We start from the raw sequence: 20,259 nt of genomic DNA, 5'->3' as shown, positions 1-20,259 counted from the left end.
CCTTTATTTTTCTATGTTGTGTCTTGTACACAATTGTTTGTCTGTTTGTCTTTTTTATTTTTTAGCCATGGCGTGTCCATTTATTTTCTAGTAATGAGTTTAAATAGCACCCTGGTATCATTTGTCCTTCTTTTATTGACCATCACTTGATAACATATGGTTGACCAAAGAGCAGAAATAAGCCCAGGACCACAGTTGGGTCTACAACACAGCAAGAAAATCCAGCTTCTGAAGGCGGGCTTAAGGTGGTCACTATACAAAAATCTAAAGAGAGAACGGCAAAGTTATTGCAAAACATACAAATAAGGGACAACAAGTCATAAACCCCTACATGAATAGTCTTATTATTGTGCAAAAGAACCGTTAGATAAATGGAGGTTATATAGTTCTCTAAAAGGGTTTGCATATTTTTCTTCACATGTTGTATCCGCCATGTTTCCCAAGATAAGTTTTCATTCGGTGTTAAGTCTGGTATGGTTATTATCAAAGAGAATATGGTTAAATTGCTACTACATTATAACTAAATTAAATCCCTGGCACCAACTGTTCATTTTTAACAAAATAAACAATTATAACAATTTACTTATCAAAGACTACCGAATTGTATGTTTTATGAAATGATGTTTACATTTTTGTTTTCGTGACTGGATCTTTTACAAGTACATTGCAAGTATCTTGCAATGTTTTAGGGAACAATATGAATAGAATAAAATAAGGGTTGACGGTAATAGATATAATCTCCAAATTAAAACAAAAACAATAAAAGACATCTGAAGAGAAACAAACGGTTTTGAACAACATCCATATCATACATAGAAATATTTATATCGCTCTAATGTCTTTCAACAAAATGAATACAGCTGACTTCAAGTAAACATCAGAAATATAATAAAACGTTCGGTGTTGCCCATATGGCAAAGAACCATGGTTCCGAATTCCGATGACGGAAGGAAAAAATAACTACATTGACATTGTAACACTACATTTATGATGTCTATGATGCGTTTATCAATATCAGACGACGATGATAGCAATTGAGGTTTAAGGTGTGAACATACTAGACGTATACAATAGGATAATATTGATACGACTGCATGGAGGACTACAAGTATTTTCATCTGTGTTGTCCATTTTTGTCAAGTTCTATGTTCGACATAGTCATCGAACTTTGAACCACTGAGAGGAAATCCTATTTATTACAAAAAGTGAAGGATAATACTTGATTTCTATGATTTAAAAATTGATGCTTTTTTTTAGACAGAAACTTACTGACCTTGGTCTGGCAACTTAATTTATAGTCTTATCATATTTAACTTACATTTAATTGCCATTTTATTATTCTAGTCAAATGTGATCATATCAATCAGGTTTATATGTCAAAAGTGGTAGCGTTATACTATCTCAATTTTTTTGGCGTTTAAAAAAATAAGTTCTGTTCATTCATCATTTTGTACGTGCATTAATTTTGAGGCAACACTATTTCATCAACGTTAAAATTCATTAAACCATTTAAATCATTCTAAACAAGGTAAAGAAACAAAAAGAATATGAGATAGCCTACTCTGTAAATGAAACCGTGAACTTCATCAGATGTTTGCGTTTTGTTCATCATAAATCAAACTTTCAATCTTTTCCTTTGTCTATTACTATCGTCTGTGTTTATAGTAATTGACTTCAAGCAGTGCGTTTGCATGCACGTCAAACAAATTGCTTTCAGAGTTGACAAAGTGACAAACATTTCTTGTCGTGAAATGGTTTTAATGGAAACCCCTTCACTGTTCAGCAGTTCATGTTGAAACGAAATTGTCCTCCTAGCTATACTTTTTTTTATACCACTGGTACGAGAGTACTGATTTGTTAAGGCGAAGTCTGCTTATATTTTTTTTAAATTTTAATTATTGATTCTGCTTGTATACATTAATTTAAAAAGGGAGGTAACCGCGTTCGTTTTTCAGACACAAGCCGGTTTAAAGAACAGGATGAAACGCCAAATATACAAGTGATATATAGGTAAAATCACAAAAATCCGCATATATATGTTTACATTGTCAACATTTTCTAATTCATTGGTCCACCGATTTTTTTTTAAACGATCAAGCCATTTGTGCAAATAAAGTCCTTAGAAGCCGTGATAGGTATCCATCTATATCATCTGGGATTTGATTTTGAGAAGAAAAATAAAAAAACATCCTGCCAAGTTATTTATTTTTACTGTAACGTTGTCGTAAATTCTACTCTACAACCTTAGTATGCCATACAGTGTAGTAACACAAATCGTGAGTATGTTTAACACATTTTCCTAATTGTTGATCAAGTGGAATTTTTTTGATACGGAAGCGGTTAATGAATTACATAATTTATAATTACGATTACGTTTTTTCAACATATATTTGTCATACATTTCCCAACAAAATATCAATACATTCGAAACAACAAATGAAAGACAATAAATATAACAATAAACAACAAATGATAGACAGCATGGAGCACATCGAAATATATGTAAGAAAACCTTAAAAATGAAAAACAAATTGTTTAGAGAAAATTTGAAGGTCTTTCCACCCGATAACATATACAGTGAAACCTGTCTAAACCGAGCACCTACGGGACTTTGCGTTTTGTTCGGTTTTCACAGGTGTTCGGATTGTAGAGGTAAACGGAAGTCGACACCAAAATAATTTTGGCATTTACTGACAAGGGATAATAGGTGACACAACAGACAACAGTTTATTTTTGTGTTGATTTAGATGTAAATGTAAAAATATGATGAAAATAGACGTTTTGCTACATCTTTGTTTATAAATCAAACGCCACTCCGTCCTTCGCGCTCGTCGTTATAAAATGTCCGACGTGGAGCGATTTTGCTTTTTATAATTATTTTCTCATCCGTTCATTCACTAACCAATTCAGATTCACAGTCACTGTCAAATGACGATTCCGTAGTTGAATCGGGAACGTCATTGTACACACGAGTTCTCAGACTAAACTGGTCACCCGCTGATTGATACTAAGGCACACGATAACAGTGAAACAACAACAGGGGTCCAGTTTATTCTTGGACTTTATCGTTGCTAAATAGCTAACGGAGGTCTTGAGGAGCATTCGAATCAAATATATAGGGCCTCTAAAGGGAATCCGGTTATCGAAGTCCATTGACCTTGTTGTGTTGCACGACTTCTTAATCCGGTGAAAGGCTTTAAAACTATTATCAAATTAAACAGTTTAGCTACAGAATGGCAGTTACGATTTTGTGGCCGTAATCATTTGAGTAACGTGCATTTAATTAATCTGAGGGAAAGATCCTTTCTTGTCATTATCGGCGATGGGGGTACCTGACCAGTTTGACGTTTATTTACAGAAAAAATCACTTTATACATGGACACAAACATGCTAATTAGATTGTAATAACAACTCACAAGTTATTTAAACCTCAAATATCCTCGGGGATACTCTGCCATCCTGTGTTTGTTTAATTAAATCATGCAAATAATTAATAATATTTTAGTGTTTTGATTGGTATTGATCGATTTTGACAGGTAATTTTTAAATATAAATTTACTAACGAGCCTTCAAAAAGCGTTCGGAATTCGGTGTTGACAGGGTTCGGTTTTTTCAGGTTAGATTAACGTTAATTGATAGGGAAATTTTGGGGGACTTTGAAAATTGTTCGGTTTAAACTGAAATTCGGTTTTATCAGGGTTCGGTTTACCCAGGTTTCACTGTATGTTGATGTGACAAATAATAAAACTTGGTTAAAAATATAATTTTTAGTGCCAAATGATAGCTTATTGTACGTTGAATTAAAAAATATATGGTGTCTACACATATTTGTTTGAAATAAGGGAGATAAATTGTTTGAAAAATGTCAATTTTTGTTTCAGTTGATAGTTTACTTGACACTTATTCTAAAAAATATATGGTTCTAATAAAAAAGAATGGCTACTTCCGGTTTACAAAATGTCATTTCCATTTGATTTCTTTAATGTCATAAAACTAGCAACTGACAAAGATGTGTCTTATGAACTACTATTTGTCTGTTTTTTTTAGCCACGTCGTTGTTATTTATTTAAGATCAATGAGTTTGACTGTACCTCTGGTATCTTTCGTCCCTCTTTTCCAACAATGTCATGGTTTTAAATTCCGATGAGGGATGAAACGGATGTGTTTCATTGACGTTGTTAAACTTTAAAATTTCTGGTGTCTATGATCAGTTAATGAGTTGCAGACGAATATTATATAAATTGTGGTTTTAGCCCTGAAAAAAATGGTTATTTGATTGAGAAAGTCTGCCATAAAGTTGTCACATATCTAGACGTAAACAATGTATCTTATATTGATATGATGCATGGGGAACTAATTTTACAGGAGACAAGTCACCGAACTTTGCACCACTGAACGGACTTTATTGCGCAAAATCAAGTTACAAGATACTTTTAGATGTTTATGATTGAGACTTGATACTTTTTTGTGTCCATAAACTGAAGCAAGCTGACATCGTTCATGTAAATCTATATATAGTCATATCTTTTTTATTAATATTTAATTGCCCTTTTATTATTCTAGTCAAATGGGATCATATCAATCAGATTTATATAACAAAAAAACAAAGTGTTATATTATCTCAATATTTCTAGTTGTACAAAGGAATAATTTATGTTAATTCATCATCTTTACGTGCATAAACTTGGGGCAAAGGTATTTAATCGGTGTTGAAATTTAAAAAAAAAGCATTTAAACCAAACAGATCAAGGTTGCAAAAAAACAATCAAAGTGAATACATTATTTCCTGTACCGTTAATGTGACCTTGAATATGTCAAGAATTTGCGTTTTATTAAATACTAAATCTATCTAAAATTGTCCCGTCCTTTACGCTTGAAATAAGTACGATTTTCAAAACCGTCTAATATAAAAGTACATTGTGACTAGCAATGAAAGTGATTTATGCTTCTGATATAAACGGCAAAACTTGACAATAGGCTCACTCAAGCAACTGAATTTTTGAAACATTACTGAAATGTTTGTCTCCACTTGACAAAATTTTAAAAGAAAGGTCTGTTTTACTTGCTTAGCTGCATCGTGAGAAATTATATAACCAGAATAAAACCGAACAGTTGAATTCATCTATGATCAACCATAATTTTGGAAGTATAAAAAAATAAACTTAATTTCTCAAAAACGTCTTATAAAATTAGTTTAAGAACCCTAAAATGAAAAAAAAATGTATGTTATAAATCATACCAGTATCAACGCACTGTTCACTGAGTGGATAAATCCAACGGGAACTAAACTAATTTTCATTCAGCAACGGTATCTGCAAGTACTAGTTAATAAAATAATATAACATTCTATAAATGTCGTACATTCTGGACGGTTTTTTGGATTGCCTTAATAATGAACGTTTACAGCTTATCATTTCAAAAGTCATGGATGCGAAAGTACGTTGTTTAAAAGGTTCGCAACGCAACAATTGTCAAATGAATTCTGGGTTAATTTTACCGGAAAGAATTCAAACCAAAGCTTTCTAAAAAAAAGTTCATGATATGGACGGAGAATTGAAGATTAAATTATGCTCTAAATCATTTAAGTAGTCCAGCTAACTTACTTTTTTATTCGCTTTTATGCTAATTTAATTTAACTGACAAACAGATCAATGGAATACACGAAACCAAGGTAAGTTATATTTGTTGTTTTACTTTTTCGTTATGTTTTGAGTCTTATGTAGACGAAACGCTCGTCTGACGTATCAAATTAAATAGCTGGTAACTATTTACACCACTTGGTTGATGTTACTGCAGGTGTGACGTTTCGTCCCCGAGGGAATCACAAGCCCAGGCCGTGATTACCTTAGTCGTCTTTGACACATTTTTGGGTAATTTTAGGTCCTCATTGCTCCTCAACCTTGTTTTTGTTCGGCTTTATAACTTTTGTGAACTTAGCGACACTGGTGAGTCTTATGTAGACGAAAAGCGCGTCTGGCGTATTACATTATAAGCCTGGTATCTTTGATTGCTATATTCAGGTGCAATACTACTGCAATACTACTGCAATACTACTCATTGCACGCATACTATAAGACCAATAGTTCCCGACAACATGTGACATACAGCTTCTCAAATCTACTTCATTTGGACTCTGTTGATAGATTTCTAATTGGAATGCATATCCCATGTCATTTTTGTTATATTAAAATAAGCAGAAACTGCAATGAATTTGACTTAAAATCTAAAAGCCCTTCTAAGATTAAGATTAAGACTCCACAGCAATGAAACTGACTGGTTTGAAGTAAAATCTGGAGTACGACATGGCTGCATCATCGCACCCAATTAAATCCTGGTTGCCATTAACTGGGTGATGCGGAAGACCACCAATGACAAAAAAGAGGCATCACATGGTCAATGCTAACAACCCTATAGAGGACCATGACTTTGCTGATGGTATAGCTCTCTTGTCATCAAATGAAGATCATGTGCAGGAAAAGACAGATCGGCTCGGCCATTTTGCATGCCAAATTGAACTAGAATTGAACGTAAAAAAAGACCCATGAAATGCGACCTAACACAACATCCAACTTGAGACTAAACACTGAGGGCACAAAAATCCAACAAATAGATACATTTACTTATCTAGGAACTGTGGTTAATACAGAAGAGCCAACACTTAAAGATATTAAAAGTAGGCTAGCCAAGGTAAGATCTGCATTTCAAGGACTACGACCCATTTGGAAGTCCAAACAATACAACAGGAAAATAAAGATCAGGCTATATAACAATAATGTTAAATATGTCCTTCTGTATTGAAGTGAATGCCGGAGAGTAACAAAATCAGATATGAGATCGCTCACAAGTTTCCACGACAAATGTCTGAGGGGAATCTGCAAAATCATCTGGCCAAACCGGATTTCAAATGAACATCTCCTTGAAATGACCAAATCCACATGTATCCTAAAAGAAATTCGACAGAGGCGCTTCAGGTGACTGGGCATGTTCTCAGGATGCCTGTATCCAATATCACCAGGATATCTCTTAGATGGACGTTCCAGGGAGAAGCAGAAACAAAGGCTAAAGACAGAACTGGATGGCAAAATCTTGTGGCGACCGTATGCGCCGCCAGGAGCGAAGAGGACAGGTAGGTAGGTAAGATTAACATTATAATGAGTTGACGTTTTATGTGAGAAATTGAAATTATATTTCAGTTTATAAGAATAGCGTACAATGGTTTACGTTATATGTTAGTGGTGGAACGTTAGCAAAGAGAACCCAAAAAGACAAATAAAAGCACAAATAAAAAGACTGAATAATTATCAATACGAAATATGCACAAAAAACCTGTTCTACTTGTGGCAACCTATGTCAAACACCTGAATTATAAAGGACATATGCGAAGGTTAACAAGGTATGTCAATGCAGGGGTCAAATATAAGCGCAAAACGAAGTCCACAAAAACTGAAAAAATTGGAATTTGATACGACTGTCATGATAGTGAGAGGTTTAGCTAGCTATACAACCTGGGTAATTCCAACATTTTCTACATAATAAAATGCCCGTTCCAAGTCCGAAATATGACAATTGTTATCCATTTATTTGATGTGTTTGAGCTTTTGATTTTAACATTTAATTAGGGACTTTCATTTTTTAACTTTCCTCGGAATTCACATTTTTGTGATTTTAATTTTCAGCATTCATCAACTAAGAGAACGAAGAGAAAATTAATTGTCATGATCCTGACATTTTCAAATTTCTATGGATGTGTTTGAAAGGTATTTTTTACATTTTTTTTTAATATAAGACTGACCAAAAAAAACCTGTGTTGTCCTTGTATGCTTTAGAATGTGTTGTTCCCCTTTTCTTCTTAAATAATACTGTTTGCCAATTCAACATAATCTATCGATCGATTAATAATTACACTGGTTTGAATAAGATTTTCAGAGACAATATGTGTTGTACTTAACGAATTAATGGTTATGTCTTACGACGTCTTGTAGTTTATTGTGACAAATTTTCCTTAATCATTCTGTATTGTTCCTGAGTGCATATTTCTGGTGCGGCAAGCATTTCGTTAGAATTATAACAAAGCCTTAGAGATCGATGATGAACACTTCGATGATGAACATTTCTTCCGTCCCTCTTCTACATTTACAAAATATTTAGATTCAGTAAAATAATGAATTAAACCGCAAAGTTTTCACCGTCTACAACTGTTGAATGTATATTTATCTTGCATACTTTGATTATGTTAACTTAAATGTTGCTGAAAACAAAAGAAATTCAATTTTGTAAATTGTTAATTGCAGTTATAAATGTTCATGATTGGTTGGACATTTTGTTTCATTTGGTTTCGCGATGATCTTTTTTTTTTTATTTCAAAACACATTCATATTAAATCTATTAGAATTGACGTTTTATCTACTCGTTTTTCGGTCCTTCTAACAGTTAACGCTCTGTTGTCCATATTGATAATTCACATGTTTATCTACATCCATTGCCAACGACAAGGAATTAGGAGGAAGTAAGTGAATGAAACGAATCAAAATGAAAATTCAAATCAAAGTGTATTATCTTATGTCTTGTCATATTTTCAAATAACATAGTCGCTTTACAAAAATTAGAAAATACATATTGTTATTTGTAGAGAAACAAATAATCTTAATAAAAATATTACAATCGCTGATGTTAACATGCACATTAATGTCAAATGAAGATCCATAATTAGTAAAACATAAACTACAGAAATTATTTGATATATACATGATAGAAAACAATGCTTTATAGTTAAAACAACTGTATCACTGTTCAAACAATTCAATACTAAATTATCAATAAATAATATGTATTGCCATAATCTATACCGACTAAAACTTTATATCGTGTATCTCAAGTCCAGCTAAAAAAACTGATTTCATCAAATATGAAATTTGATCATACTATTTGCCGTCACTGTTAAAACTGTGTCAGTTAAAATAAGAAAAATACATAAACATTAGATATGTACATAAACGTTATACTATTAACTCTGAATGAAGTGTAGATTTTGCTTTTATTTCAAGAGTCTGTCTGGTCATCAAGCTGTTCAACTGATTTGTTTCTTTTACATCTTGGAATTCACACATTATGTTCTAATTCGTAACCTCAACCGAACATAAAACATTTATCAATATAATACAAAACTCTCACATGGGAGTAGCCACTTGCAAAAGTCAAGTTCATTTTCGAAAAAAACAAAGATCGGGCAAATGTATGATTAGTTTATTATAATTAAATACCTAAATTCTGAGATAAAGGAAATTGAGTAATAATGTTTTCCTTCACATATCCATCTTTAGCAGATTCGGCTAGATCTATCTGTCATTTTTACACCAACTATGCACCAAGCTTTGAAACCATAATTATAAAATAATTCATCCGTATAAAGAACCTATATCAAAAATAAACGAGCTTAGTACTATAGTTTAAAGTGTAAATCTTATGAAGTTATGGCATATTATAGACATTCGACATGTAACATTCAGATACATTACATTGACCTTGAACAAGCAGTGTCATGTAGCCCAGCGGTATTAATTCAGTGTACATGTTGTTTTTCTTTCCAAGCGGTATTTTTATTTTTGTATTCTAATCAATCAACATACCTTATTCAATCAACATACCTTTAATGGTATTCTAACTAAGTGGTAATCCGTATTGTAATTCTAGCCAAGCGGCAACCTGTAATGTTATTTAGCCAAGCAACAATCTGTTTAGTTATTATAGCCAAGTTGCAATCTGTATATTGTTATTCTAGCTATGCGGCATATCTTAATCGTTACTCTAGCCAAGCGGCAATCTGTATTATCATTTAAGCCAAGCAGCAATCTATATAGTTATTATAGCCAAGCGGCATATCGTAAGCGTTATCTTAACCAAGCGGCAATGTATATTATTATTTAAGCCAAGCAGCAATCTATATAGTTATCATAGCCAAACGGCAATCTGTATTGTTATTCTAGCCATGCGACATATCGTAAGCATTACTCTAGTCAAGCAACAATCTGTATTGTTATTCTAACCATGCGACATATCTTAAGCTAAACTCTGGCCAAGTAGCAATCTATATTGTTATTAAGCCAAGCGGCAATTTTTATTGTTATTATAGCCATGTGGCATATCTTAAAAAGTGTTACTCTAGCCAAACAGCAATCTGTATTTTTATTCTAGCCATGCGGCATATCTTAAGTGTTACCCTAGCCAAGCGGCAATCTATATTGTTATTTAAGGCAAGCGGCAATCTATATAGTTATTACAGCCAACCGACAATCTGTATTGTTATTCTAGCCATGCAGCATATCTTAAGCGTTACTCTAGCCAGGCGGCAATCTGTATTGATATTTAAGCCAAACGGCAATCTATATAGTTATAATAGCCAATCGGCAATCTGTATTGTTATTCTAGCCAAGCGGCAATCTGTTTTGTTATACTAGCCAAGCGGCAATCTGTATTGTTATGTTAGCCAAGCTGCATATTTTAAGCGTTACTCTAGCCAAGCGGAATATCTATAATGTTAAACTAGACACTAATGTTGAGTAGAAAATACATAAACCATAACAAACTACACAAAGTAAAGAAGATTTATCATTATTCAAAACCAATCAATTATATCAATATTAGATCACAATGGGTACACCAATTACAGTGCCTTTCAAATTATTTGAACCAGACAATGATTTATCTTAAGAACCATGAATAAAAATGTCTTTAGTATCATTGAATTCACAATGTTGGCATAACAAATTGTTCTGATATAACAAGTGTGGCGAAATCAGACTAACACGGAATCCTTTTATATCTTTAATCCAATAACTAACAGTTATTTACAGTATGTACAGTTTATAAATACCACATTGGAATAATCCGTCTTTTTCTTTCTAATTCAACTGATAATACTTCTATACTTCTGTTACTACTATTTTTACAATGATAATTATCCATAAAAAACCCTTAACTTATATACTAAAATCATAAGAACATTCTAAATCTAGAACAAACTATAATTAACTAGAGAAATGGGAAATAATCTATTTTTAGTAACAGGGTAAATTCCGGAATTTGCCAACACTTTCTTGAACATAAATATACACAAGTACTTTCACTATCCATCTAGAATATTCTAGTATGATTTATGTACTATAATTAAAATAACAATGTAATTTTATATAAACAATGTCAAATAAAAGTCCAATGTCTTATAATTGCGTACTATTCGCAACACTCCAGAGGCCAAAGAAAGTCTATCACGATTCCAACTGTTCTTGTATCTTCTTCATTGCTGTTCGGGCTGCTTGTCTTTGTGTTCTCTCTCGTGTAGTACTAGTATTGTCATTTATCAACTCAGTATCCTTTTCCGTATCTGAGTTTTTTAAGCCCTCATCTAACTCTTCACATTCTATAGGATAAAGCATATTCAGAGCTCTGTTTAATGTCTTTTTACTAGGTAGCATAACTTTTCCAGATCTTATTTGACCATCTCGACTGACTACTAATTGACATATACGGCCAATTTTCCAACTTCCTCGTGGAAGGTTTTCCTTAATTAACACTATGTCACCAACCTTAGCTGGAGTTTTGCTCTGAATTCTTCCACTCCTTAGTTTGTTGGCAGTTCTTTCACGTAGACTAAGGAGATACTCATCTCTCCATGTTTTCCAAAACATATTTAGATGTTTCTGTCCTTTCTTCCATGTCAGCAATTTTTTAGCCCTACTGATCATTTGCGGTAAATATTCTGGATCTGTAGAATCTTCTTCGTTATGATTTGGAAATCCTGTTTTAGCGTTCAGAGTTAGAAAGTGTGCTGGTGTAAGAATAATATTGGAATTTATGTCATCTCCAATATAAACAAGTGGTCTAGAATTCACCACTGCTTCAGATTCAGCTAAGAGAGTTCTAAATTGTTCATTTGTTAGACATAACTTTCCAATTGTTTTCCGTAAACATCGTTTCACAATACCAATTAATCTTTCATAAAATCCACCCATCCAAGGTGCTAACTCAACAATGAATTGCCACTGAATTCCTTCATTTGCCATGTATGTTTGCACACCTGAATCGACTGTTACACCATTCCATGCTTCTTCTGAGGTTTTGCTAGCTAACTTGAACTGGGATCCATTATCTGAAATTATTTGTTTTGGGTTACCCCAGCGAGCAATGAACCTTCGAAAGCCTAGTAAGAATTCCTCTGCTGACATGTCTTGCATTAATTCCATATGTATGGCTCGAACCACTAGACATGTATATAAGCAAACCCATACTTTTTTGCTTCCAGTGTCTGATTTCACAAAAATTGGTCCAAAATAGTCTACTCCTGTATATGTAAATGGGGCTGACTCGTTTACTCGTTTCTTTGGTAGTGGAGGCATTAATGGCATTTTATATGGTCCGCCTTCACACCGTTTGCAGATTGTACATTTTTTCAAAACTCTTTTTACTTCTGAACGTCCTTGTGGAATCCAGTACGTTTGACGCATCGCTGATAAAGTTTGTGAGACACCAACATGAAAGTTTTTTCTGTGCATGCTTTCAATTAACAGTTCAGTAACTTTGTTTTTCTTTGGAAGTAATATTGGTGTTTTTGCCCCTTCTGACAGTTGAGCAGCTCCTAATCTACCAACACACCTGATCACATTTTCCTGGTCTAAAATGAGCCCTAACTGACTTACTAAGTTGTGTCTTTCATTTTCTTTAATTGCTATCATCACTTTACCAAAACATTGTTTTTTAACAGATTTTATCCACAATAACTTTGCGTGTTCTAGCTCTGCAGCTGTTAGAGGACCAGATATCGTCTCTTTATTTAACCGTTTAACAAATCTCAATACCCAAGCTGATACTCTGATCAAGCGGATAAATGAGGAAAATCTGCTACAATCAATGTCTAACAGATACCCAACACTAGATTTCGAATTTCCAACACTGTTTGTTTCTCCGTCAGGACCCTCTCCAGCAAGCAATTTTGCTTCAGGTAATACTTTAGATACCTTGTATTCTGATTCAATCGAATTTTGATTGTCAACACTTATATTGTGAGGATCCCAACTAGGCCACTCAGTTCTGTGTTTAGTTAACCAAGAGGGACCATGCCACCATTGGCTGTTTTCTTTTAACAGCGATACTGTTGTGCCTCTGCTTGCAATATCAGCTGGATTTTCCTTTGTATAGACGTACTGAAATTGAATGTCTTGTTGCTGCCTAATCTCCTTTATTCTATTATCAACAAATGTTGCTAGAGGTTTTTTCGATCCTATCCAGTGTAAAACACATTGAGAATCTGTCCACAAAATCGTCTCACAGATAGGAAATTTGAATTGCTTCTTAACAAAGTCAATGCAACGGACACCAATGACAACTGCTAATAACTCAAGTCGTGGTAAAGTTATTTTCTTATTTGGTACCAAGCGTGTCTTGGAAAACAGTAAATCAATTTTACATAAGTTGTCTTCCCTGAGTTGATGTAGATAAACAGCAGAAGCATAGGCTTTGGTTGAAGCATCGCAAAAGCATAGTAATCTGAACGTAACTGTACCTGGTAGCCCAATAGCTCTAGGAATATAATATTCCTGAATTTCATTTAAATCAAAAGAGATTTCTTTCCATTGCTGAATATCTTCCTCTGTCAGTTGTTCATCCCATTCCATTTTCTTGTTCCACAACATTTGGAGGAAAAGCTTGGTTCTTAGAGTCACAGGTGTAAAAAATCCAAGTGGATCAAACACAGAAGCCACTCTCTGTAATACTTCTCTTTTGGTGATTGGAAACATGATATCATTTCTTGCACTGTTCACCGTTAATGTATCATCTTTTATAGTCCAAGTTAATCCAAGAACCTTTAATTTTTCTCTATTCGCCTGATCTTCCTTGGGAATGCATTCTAAAAATTTCTGTGAATTTGATGCCCATTCTCTTAAGTTCATTGATGCATCACTGAATATTTGTTTTGCCTCTTTATATAATGTAACTGCATTCTCTGTCGAATCTACTCCAGTGATAACATTATCCACATAAATGTTTTCTCTAATATTTGCTGCTGTTGCATTTTTGTATGTGTCAAGATGATATTCCAAAGTTGCTGCAAGTAGGAAAGGACTTGATATAACTCCAAATGGCACTCTGCAAAATCTGTAAACTTGTACATTGTTTTCTACAGTTGGATGATTAATGTTTCTTAGCCAAAAAAATCTAGTTGCATCTCTGTAATTTTTTTGTAGTTCAATTTGGAGAAATGCCTTTTCAATATCAGCAACTACTGCAATTTTGTTCATTCGAAAACGCAACAAGAGTCCACATAAATCTTGTAACATTACAGGTCCTCTGTGCAGGCAATCATTCAAACTTTTATTCTCTTGTTTTGATTTAGCAGACGCATCATAAACTATCCTAACTTTAGTTGTAGGTTTGGTTGGGTCAACTACTGCATGATGTGGTATGTAATGCTTGATTCCGGTATCCTTATTACATTGGTTTGACACCTTTTCTATGATGCCCTTTTTGCACTGGTCTTGAATAATCTCATCATACTTGTTTAATAGGTCAGGATTGTTCTTCATTTTCTGAAATAGTGACTTTAGTCTTCCGTATGCAAGTTCCCTATTTTCAGGAAGTTCCGGTAATTTTTCTTTCCATGGCCAGGCTACTTGATATCTTCCATTTTCCATTTTGAGTGAGGTCACAAAGTTACTCAAAGTATTTTCGTCGTCTGATGTATATGGACAATCTAGTATTCCAATAGTTTCCAATTTCCAGAAATCTTCAATGGAAGGCTTGATGTGTAGACATGTGTCAATTGTAGAGTGGAGACAGCATTCTGTTATAGATAATAAGCCATTTACTGTCATGGTCATTTTGTTCTCTCTTTCTTCATCACTTTATTGTGACCTTCCTGTAAGGATCCATCCTAGCTTAGAGCCAAGTAGATAAAGCCCTTGTTGAATTTCTATTTTCTGTGGCAATATGATATCCAAATAATAATCATTTCCGATAAGAATCTCTATTGTTGAACTTTCTAAGCAACTGGGCAGTGTGTCAGCAAGTTGCAGATTGTTACATAAGTATTTCACATTTTCACATACATCCATTTTTAAAGGTCTTCTTAGTATTGATCCTGTTATCTTAGGAACAACATTAGCATCAATGAGCATACAAACTCCATCTTTTAGTCTGATCTTTAATGACACCTTTTGTGTTCTTAATGTTTTTGGCTTATCTGCACCAAATGTTACAAGAGTTATCTCCTCTGTAGCTTTCTTCTTCAAGTTTAATCTATTGGCCAAATTTTCTGTTATATATGTTCGCTGAGATCCGGAGTCCATTAATAGTCTTACTACTTCTGTTTCATTAACTTCTGTATTTGACACAGTTGTTTGAGCTGTCTGCATCAAAACTATATCTCCGGAGGACAACAAGCTGTTATCTGGTACGTTCTCTTCACTTGAAGCTATTTCACACATTTCATCAGCTAGATGTGAAACTTCTTTCTGTTGAGAGGGAATTTTCTTTGGGCATAGACTTCTATGGTGACCCTTTTTCTGTTTGCAATGATAGCATGCTTTTTCAAATTTACAGTCTCTACTAACATGTCCTGGTTTCAAGCATGTATAACAACTACCCTTGATTTTCTGCTTCCTGTCTTCAATTGTACTGAACTTTCTGCACTCATCACTCCAATGGTGTCCATCACAATATCGGCAAACCATTGAATTTCCACTGCCTGAGTTTTTTCCAAATGGCTTTATTGTCATCAGAGCTTCTGCAGATAAGTGTTTTCTTGGTTGAATTACTGTTGTTCGACTGGATTTTAGACTGCTGCTTTTCTTCAGAACTGGGACTAGTATGTGTTTCCTTAGACTGACTTTCTGCAGCTTCCCTAGCAGTTATGTAATTATTGAAAAACTGTCTTAACTTCCCTACTGTCCATCTTTCATTGTTACCTTTCTGTATTTCAAGTTGAATAAGGACTTCCTTTGGTAGCTTAGATGTTATCATTGAGATGAATACATCTTGGGTTACATCTTCATGCATTGCGTCCAAACTACGTAAGTGTCGTTCCAAATCACCATAAAGTCTACGTAAATGTGTAGTTTGATTTGAAGCTGACTGAAGGTTTATTAGATCTGAATAGTGCTTGTTGACAACAGATTGAACATTTCCCAAATCTTTCCTTTAGTATTGAAATTGCTACATCGTAATTTTCATGGGAGAGCGTTAAGCCAGATATAGCAGAATTAGCTGTTCCAAAAAGTTTGCTTTTCAAGTAATTTAATTTCTCTATTTTTGTCAAGCTTTGATTTGTGTGCACTGCTGCTTCAAATGAATCCCAAAATTCTGTCCATTTTAACTTATCTCCATTGTACGAAACTAGGTTTAATTTAGGAAGTTTAACTGCACTTACTGTTGAAGGTTGACTTTTCCTCTGTAATTCTTGGAGTTGTAACTGTTGAAACTGTAATATCTGTTCTTGCATTTGTGTCTGTAATTGTAATAAATGCTCCACCTTGTGGTCCGTGGCCGATTCTGTTTTCTTAGTATCTGTAATTTTATCCTGAATTTCTTCCTCGAATATTTTTAATTCGTCTAAGCGCTGTGTTACACCGTCAAGCAATTTAAAATATATTTCACTTGCCTTTGTAAATTTTACAATTTCACCTTCTTTATCTTCTTTTTCCTCTAATATAAGTGAAATTTCTTTCATACTATCTTCAAGTTTTGCTGCAAAATCCTTTAATCGTCTCTCTGCTGATAAAACTTGCCTTAATTGTGTTGTCACACTTTCATCTTGAATCCCTTGTGCTATTATATCTCCACTTTTATCTAATTCTTTAGCTAACAAATTATTGTACCTTGTACAGAGTCCTTTCAAATATGAGACTGCCATCTTTTCTGTGGTTACTTCTTTTCCGTGTTCTTTATAAATTTCTTTTTCTGTAACTCCCGGGTTCCGGCACCATACAATGTGGCGAAATCAGACTAACACGGAATCCTTTTATATCTTTAATCCAACAGTTATTTACAGTATGTACAGTTTATAAATACAAATTGTACCACATTGGAATAATCCGTCTTTTTCTTTCTAATTCAACTGATAATACTTCTATACTTCTGTTACTACTATTTTTACAATGATAATTATCCATAAAAAACCCTTAACTTATATACTAAAATCATAAGAACATTCTAAATCTAGAACAAACTATAATTAACTAGAGAAATGGGAAATAATCTATTTTTAGTAACAGGGTAAATTCCGGAATTTGCCAACACTTTCTTGAACATAAATATACACAAGTACTTTCACTATCCATCTAGAATATTCTAGTATGATTTATGTACTATAATTAAAATAACAATGTAATTTTATATAAACAATGTCAAATAAAAGTCCAATGTCTTATAATTGCGTACTATTCGCAACAACAAGGCCAAAAATGGCGCAATATAATGTTTAATAACTATACATACTAAATGTATAGGGGGACAACCAAGTGTGTCATTCTTCCAGTCAAAGCAAAACGCAATCTCACCTGATGAACCTGGTGTATAGCATCCAGAATAAAATAATTCAATTTTCTTGTTATCACTGTCAGCACATCTATCAACTAAATGAGGTACATACATCTAATCTATAAATTCAAAAAGAAAACTCAACACTGACGCCCCAATCGTCAAAATCAAAAAACCTTGCTAATAGCATCTGCTTTAACACTTTTATCTCTACGTATTCATTCAATATCTAAATTAATAGAATTCTTTACACATCTAGAAAATATTGACATCACCAACTATGTAGTTGCGTTTTTACCACTATCTGACTCCACTATACTCACACAGTTCTTACTGTCCGTAAACCACTTCAAGACATTCCCGCATGGATAACCGACCTTGAATAGTATCTATACATAATTATATAGCCTTATTTTCTCTCCAAATCAAACTTAATCTTGTCCCTTAACCAGTCCACATTTTATGAAAAAAAATCTGATTCTCTAATAGACATAAATAAGCTTCATAAGCAAAACTGCTAGCATCCGAATACACAATTCTAGTTGGAACCTTATACTAGAAAAATGATCTCCCCTTGACCACTGACCCTTTCCTCATGCATTTGAACTATTATTTTATATTTCTTTAATCACTCTGTAATGTTTATGTCATAACGATATAATGTTATGCTCTTATTGGACCCTTTAGTGTTAAAATAAAATATTGTATTGTATACTCTGAAAAACATTTCGAATTTAAAGTAAAATTTTATGTTTCCAAAACTGTAACTCACATATGACTTCTTGTACCCTCAGTCAAGATAAAACTATAGTCACATGAAACACGTGACTCAATCAATCTATTTACAAATTTCTAGTTTTCAATCTGGTTACATTACCTTTGACAGGCGACATAGAAATTACTCAGCCGGTGACCCCGGCTAAAAGCATGCACTAATAAAAGGGAAAGCTTATATCGAAATTGTTAACGGATTTATAACATAAGGTCTGGTTTTAACTTCTTCAATACAGGCATATTAACCAAAAGACCAGCAATAGCTCGTGATATAATAATGATTTTTGCATTATCAACAGCAGATTTATTGTTTTTACTAAAAGGAATAGCATATCCGTTTAAAGTAATGTCTAACACATATGAATTTGCTTCTATCATTTTTCAATAATCGAAATATTTAACAGATTGTAGTACACTAATTGATTGCTCATATTCATATGAATCCAGTTGTAAAGTATTTAACTGCTCTTTTAAATGACGTTTATCACTGGCAACAAAATCAAAATAATACTTATCATTCATATCTTCGTCTGCAACTTGTTGGGTTGTAAAACTTTGAACAGTTTCGTCTCCAGTGACCCATCGTCTGGCAACCAAAGCAGATGTCTGTGGATTTAGGTCCCGTGTTGTTTTTCTAGTAGACACAAAAACTACTGCTGTCAGTAACAATGCTAACACTTGCATTGGTATTCTCTACGAGTATTAGGAATAGTCTCTTCATTTTCAGAATTTCCCATACTAAGTTGAATGTATTAAATTGTAAGAATTCGAAAAAAGCATCTAGAGCACTTGACTGCAATGACTCGAATGACTTTAACTGCAATCGAACCACCCGTGCATGAAATTCTTCCCGCATACTTTATACATCTAATCAAACAGACCTTTCTATAAATAGCATAAACACATGTTCCTTACCAAGCAAAACAAACTAGCATCGATATATGTACAACTTTGATAAATATAATTAGGCTTTGGACGTTCCTGCTGTGTGTAATTCAAGTAAACAGTTACGGACGCATGACATTAACAAAGTGTTGTTTTCATTTTAAAACAATCAAAACGTTTAAATGAACCTAATCAGTCAGTAGCTCTGATATAGTGAATTCTTCTTATGATATGCCAAATATGGAATTGATCGACGTCCATTGTTTACTACAGGTCCTATATATATCATGTATGTAACAGTAAAATGTTCCCTATTTTCACGAAACATATATTAAGCTGCATACAATAAATACTAAATATACCTATAAGGGAGAACGCATCTTGAAATTGTTATGGTATTCCTATCACATTTTCCTTAATAAAGATTCCTCGTGCATATAAGTTAATCACTTAATGAATTAAATGTTAGTTATGATTAAGTGAAATCATCTTGATGAAAATGTTATGGGAGACATTACATGTGTTGAATTTACAGTAGACAGAGTCCCGTTCTCGTTTCCTAGATCATTTCGGCATTAATGCGATTATCATGAAATTTTCCGTTACAATGAGCTGGTGACAAATGGAATACAAACATGCATTGTCGTTATTTGATAAGTTTGACAGTTGCTCTACAACATGATAAAGTACGCTAACTGTTGCCTAAATTGTAACAGCAATGTTGTAACCTGTTGACATAATATATCATGATAAATTTCGGTCTCGTGAGTAATTATAGAACATTGTCTACAGATGCAGACGCCATATTCAACTAGTACCGTTCTGGTCAAATTGGGATACAAAACGTTCTAGTTTAATGTCACTATAATTTCACATTTGTATATTCCGAAGGCTGACCTAAATAAATTTCAAAGGGAACAAACTCCACTAGATCATCTGAGTCCATCCAAAAGATTTGTGATATTTATTTGTGGCTCAATCCCCTTTTTTCTGAATTATGCTTTCTGGACCTTTATATTTAGCAATTCTCTCTTTATTAATTGTTTTTTCAATGATTTCCACTTACTAATTGTT

At 33.5% G+C, this 20,259-nt stretch overlaps 3 protein-coding genes across 3 annotated transcripts; all 3 read right to left on the bottom strand.

Annotated features, from left to right (window-relative positions):
* Positions 1-11,264: 11,264 nt before the first annotated feature.
* LOC139521602 (uncharacterized) lies at positions 11,265-14,870 on the bottom strand. Its single transcript, XM_071315081.1, has one exon. It carries the CDS (start codon positions 14,868-14,870, stop codon positions 11,265-11,267), a length of 3,606 nt encoding a protein of 1,201 aa, XP_071171182.1.
* A 24-nt stretch (positions 14,871-14,894) lies between these two features.
* LOC139521601 (uncharacterized) lies at positions 14,895-16,047 on the bottom strand. The gene is made up of 2 exons (XM_071315080.1): positions 15,807-16,047; positions 14,895-15,775 (listed from the first exon to the last, which is right to left on the bottom strand). Exons 1-2 carry the CDS (start codon positions 16,045-16,047, stop codon positions 14,895-14,897), a joined length of 1,122 nt encoding a protein of 373 aa, XP_071171181.1.
* Positions 16,048-16,090: 43 nt separating this feature from the next.
* On the bottom strand, positions 16,091-16,900 carry LOC139521600 (spindle assembly abnormal protein 6-like). The gene has a single exon (XM_071315079.1). It carries the CDS (start codon positions 16,898-16,900, stop codon positions 16,091-16,093), a length of 810 nt encoding a protein of 269 aa, XP_071171180.1.
* Positions 16,901-20,259: the final 3,359 nt, after the last annotated feature.

This window comes from Mytilus edulis, chromosome 4 (genome assembly GCF_963676685.1).
Source record: "Mytilus edulis chromosome 4, xbMytEdul2.2, whole genome shotgun sequence".
Taxonomy (NCBI): domain Eukaryota; kingdom Metazoa; phylum Mollusca; class Bivalvia; order Mytilida; family Mytilidae; genus Mytilus; species Mytilus edulis.
Note: the sequence above shows the minus strand (reverse complement) of the source record. Positions and strands in the feature narration are given on the sequence as shown.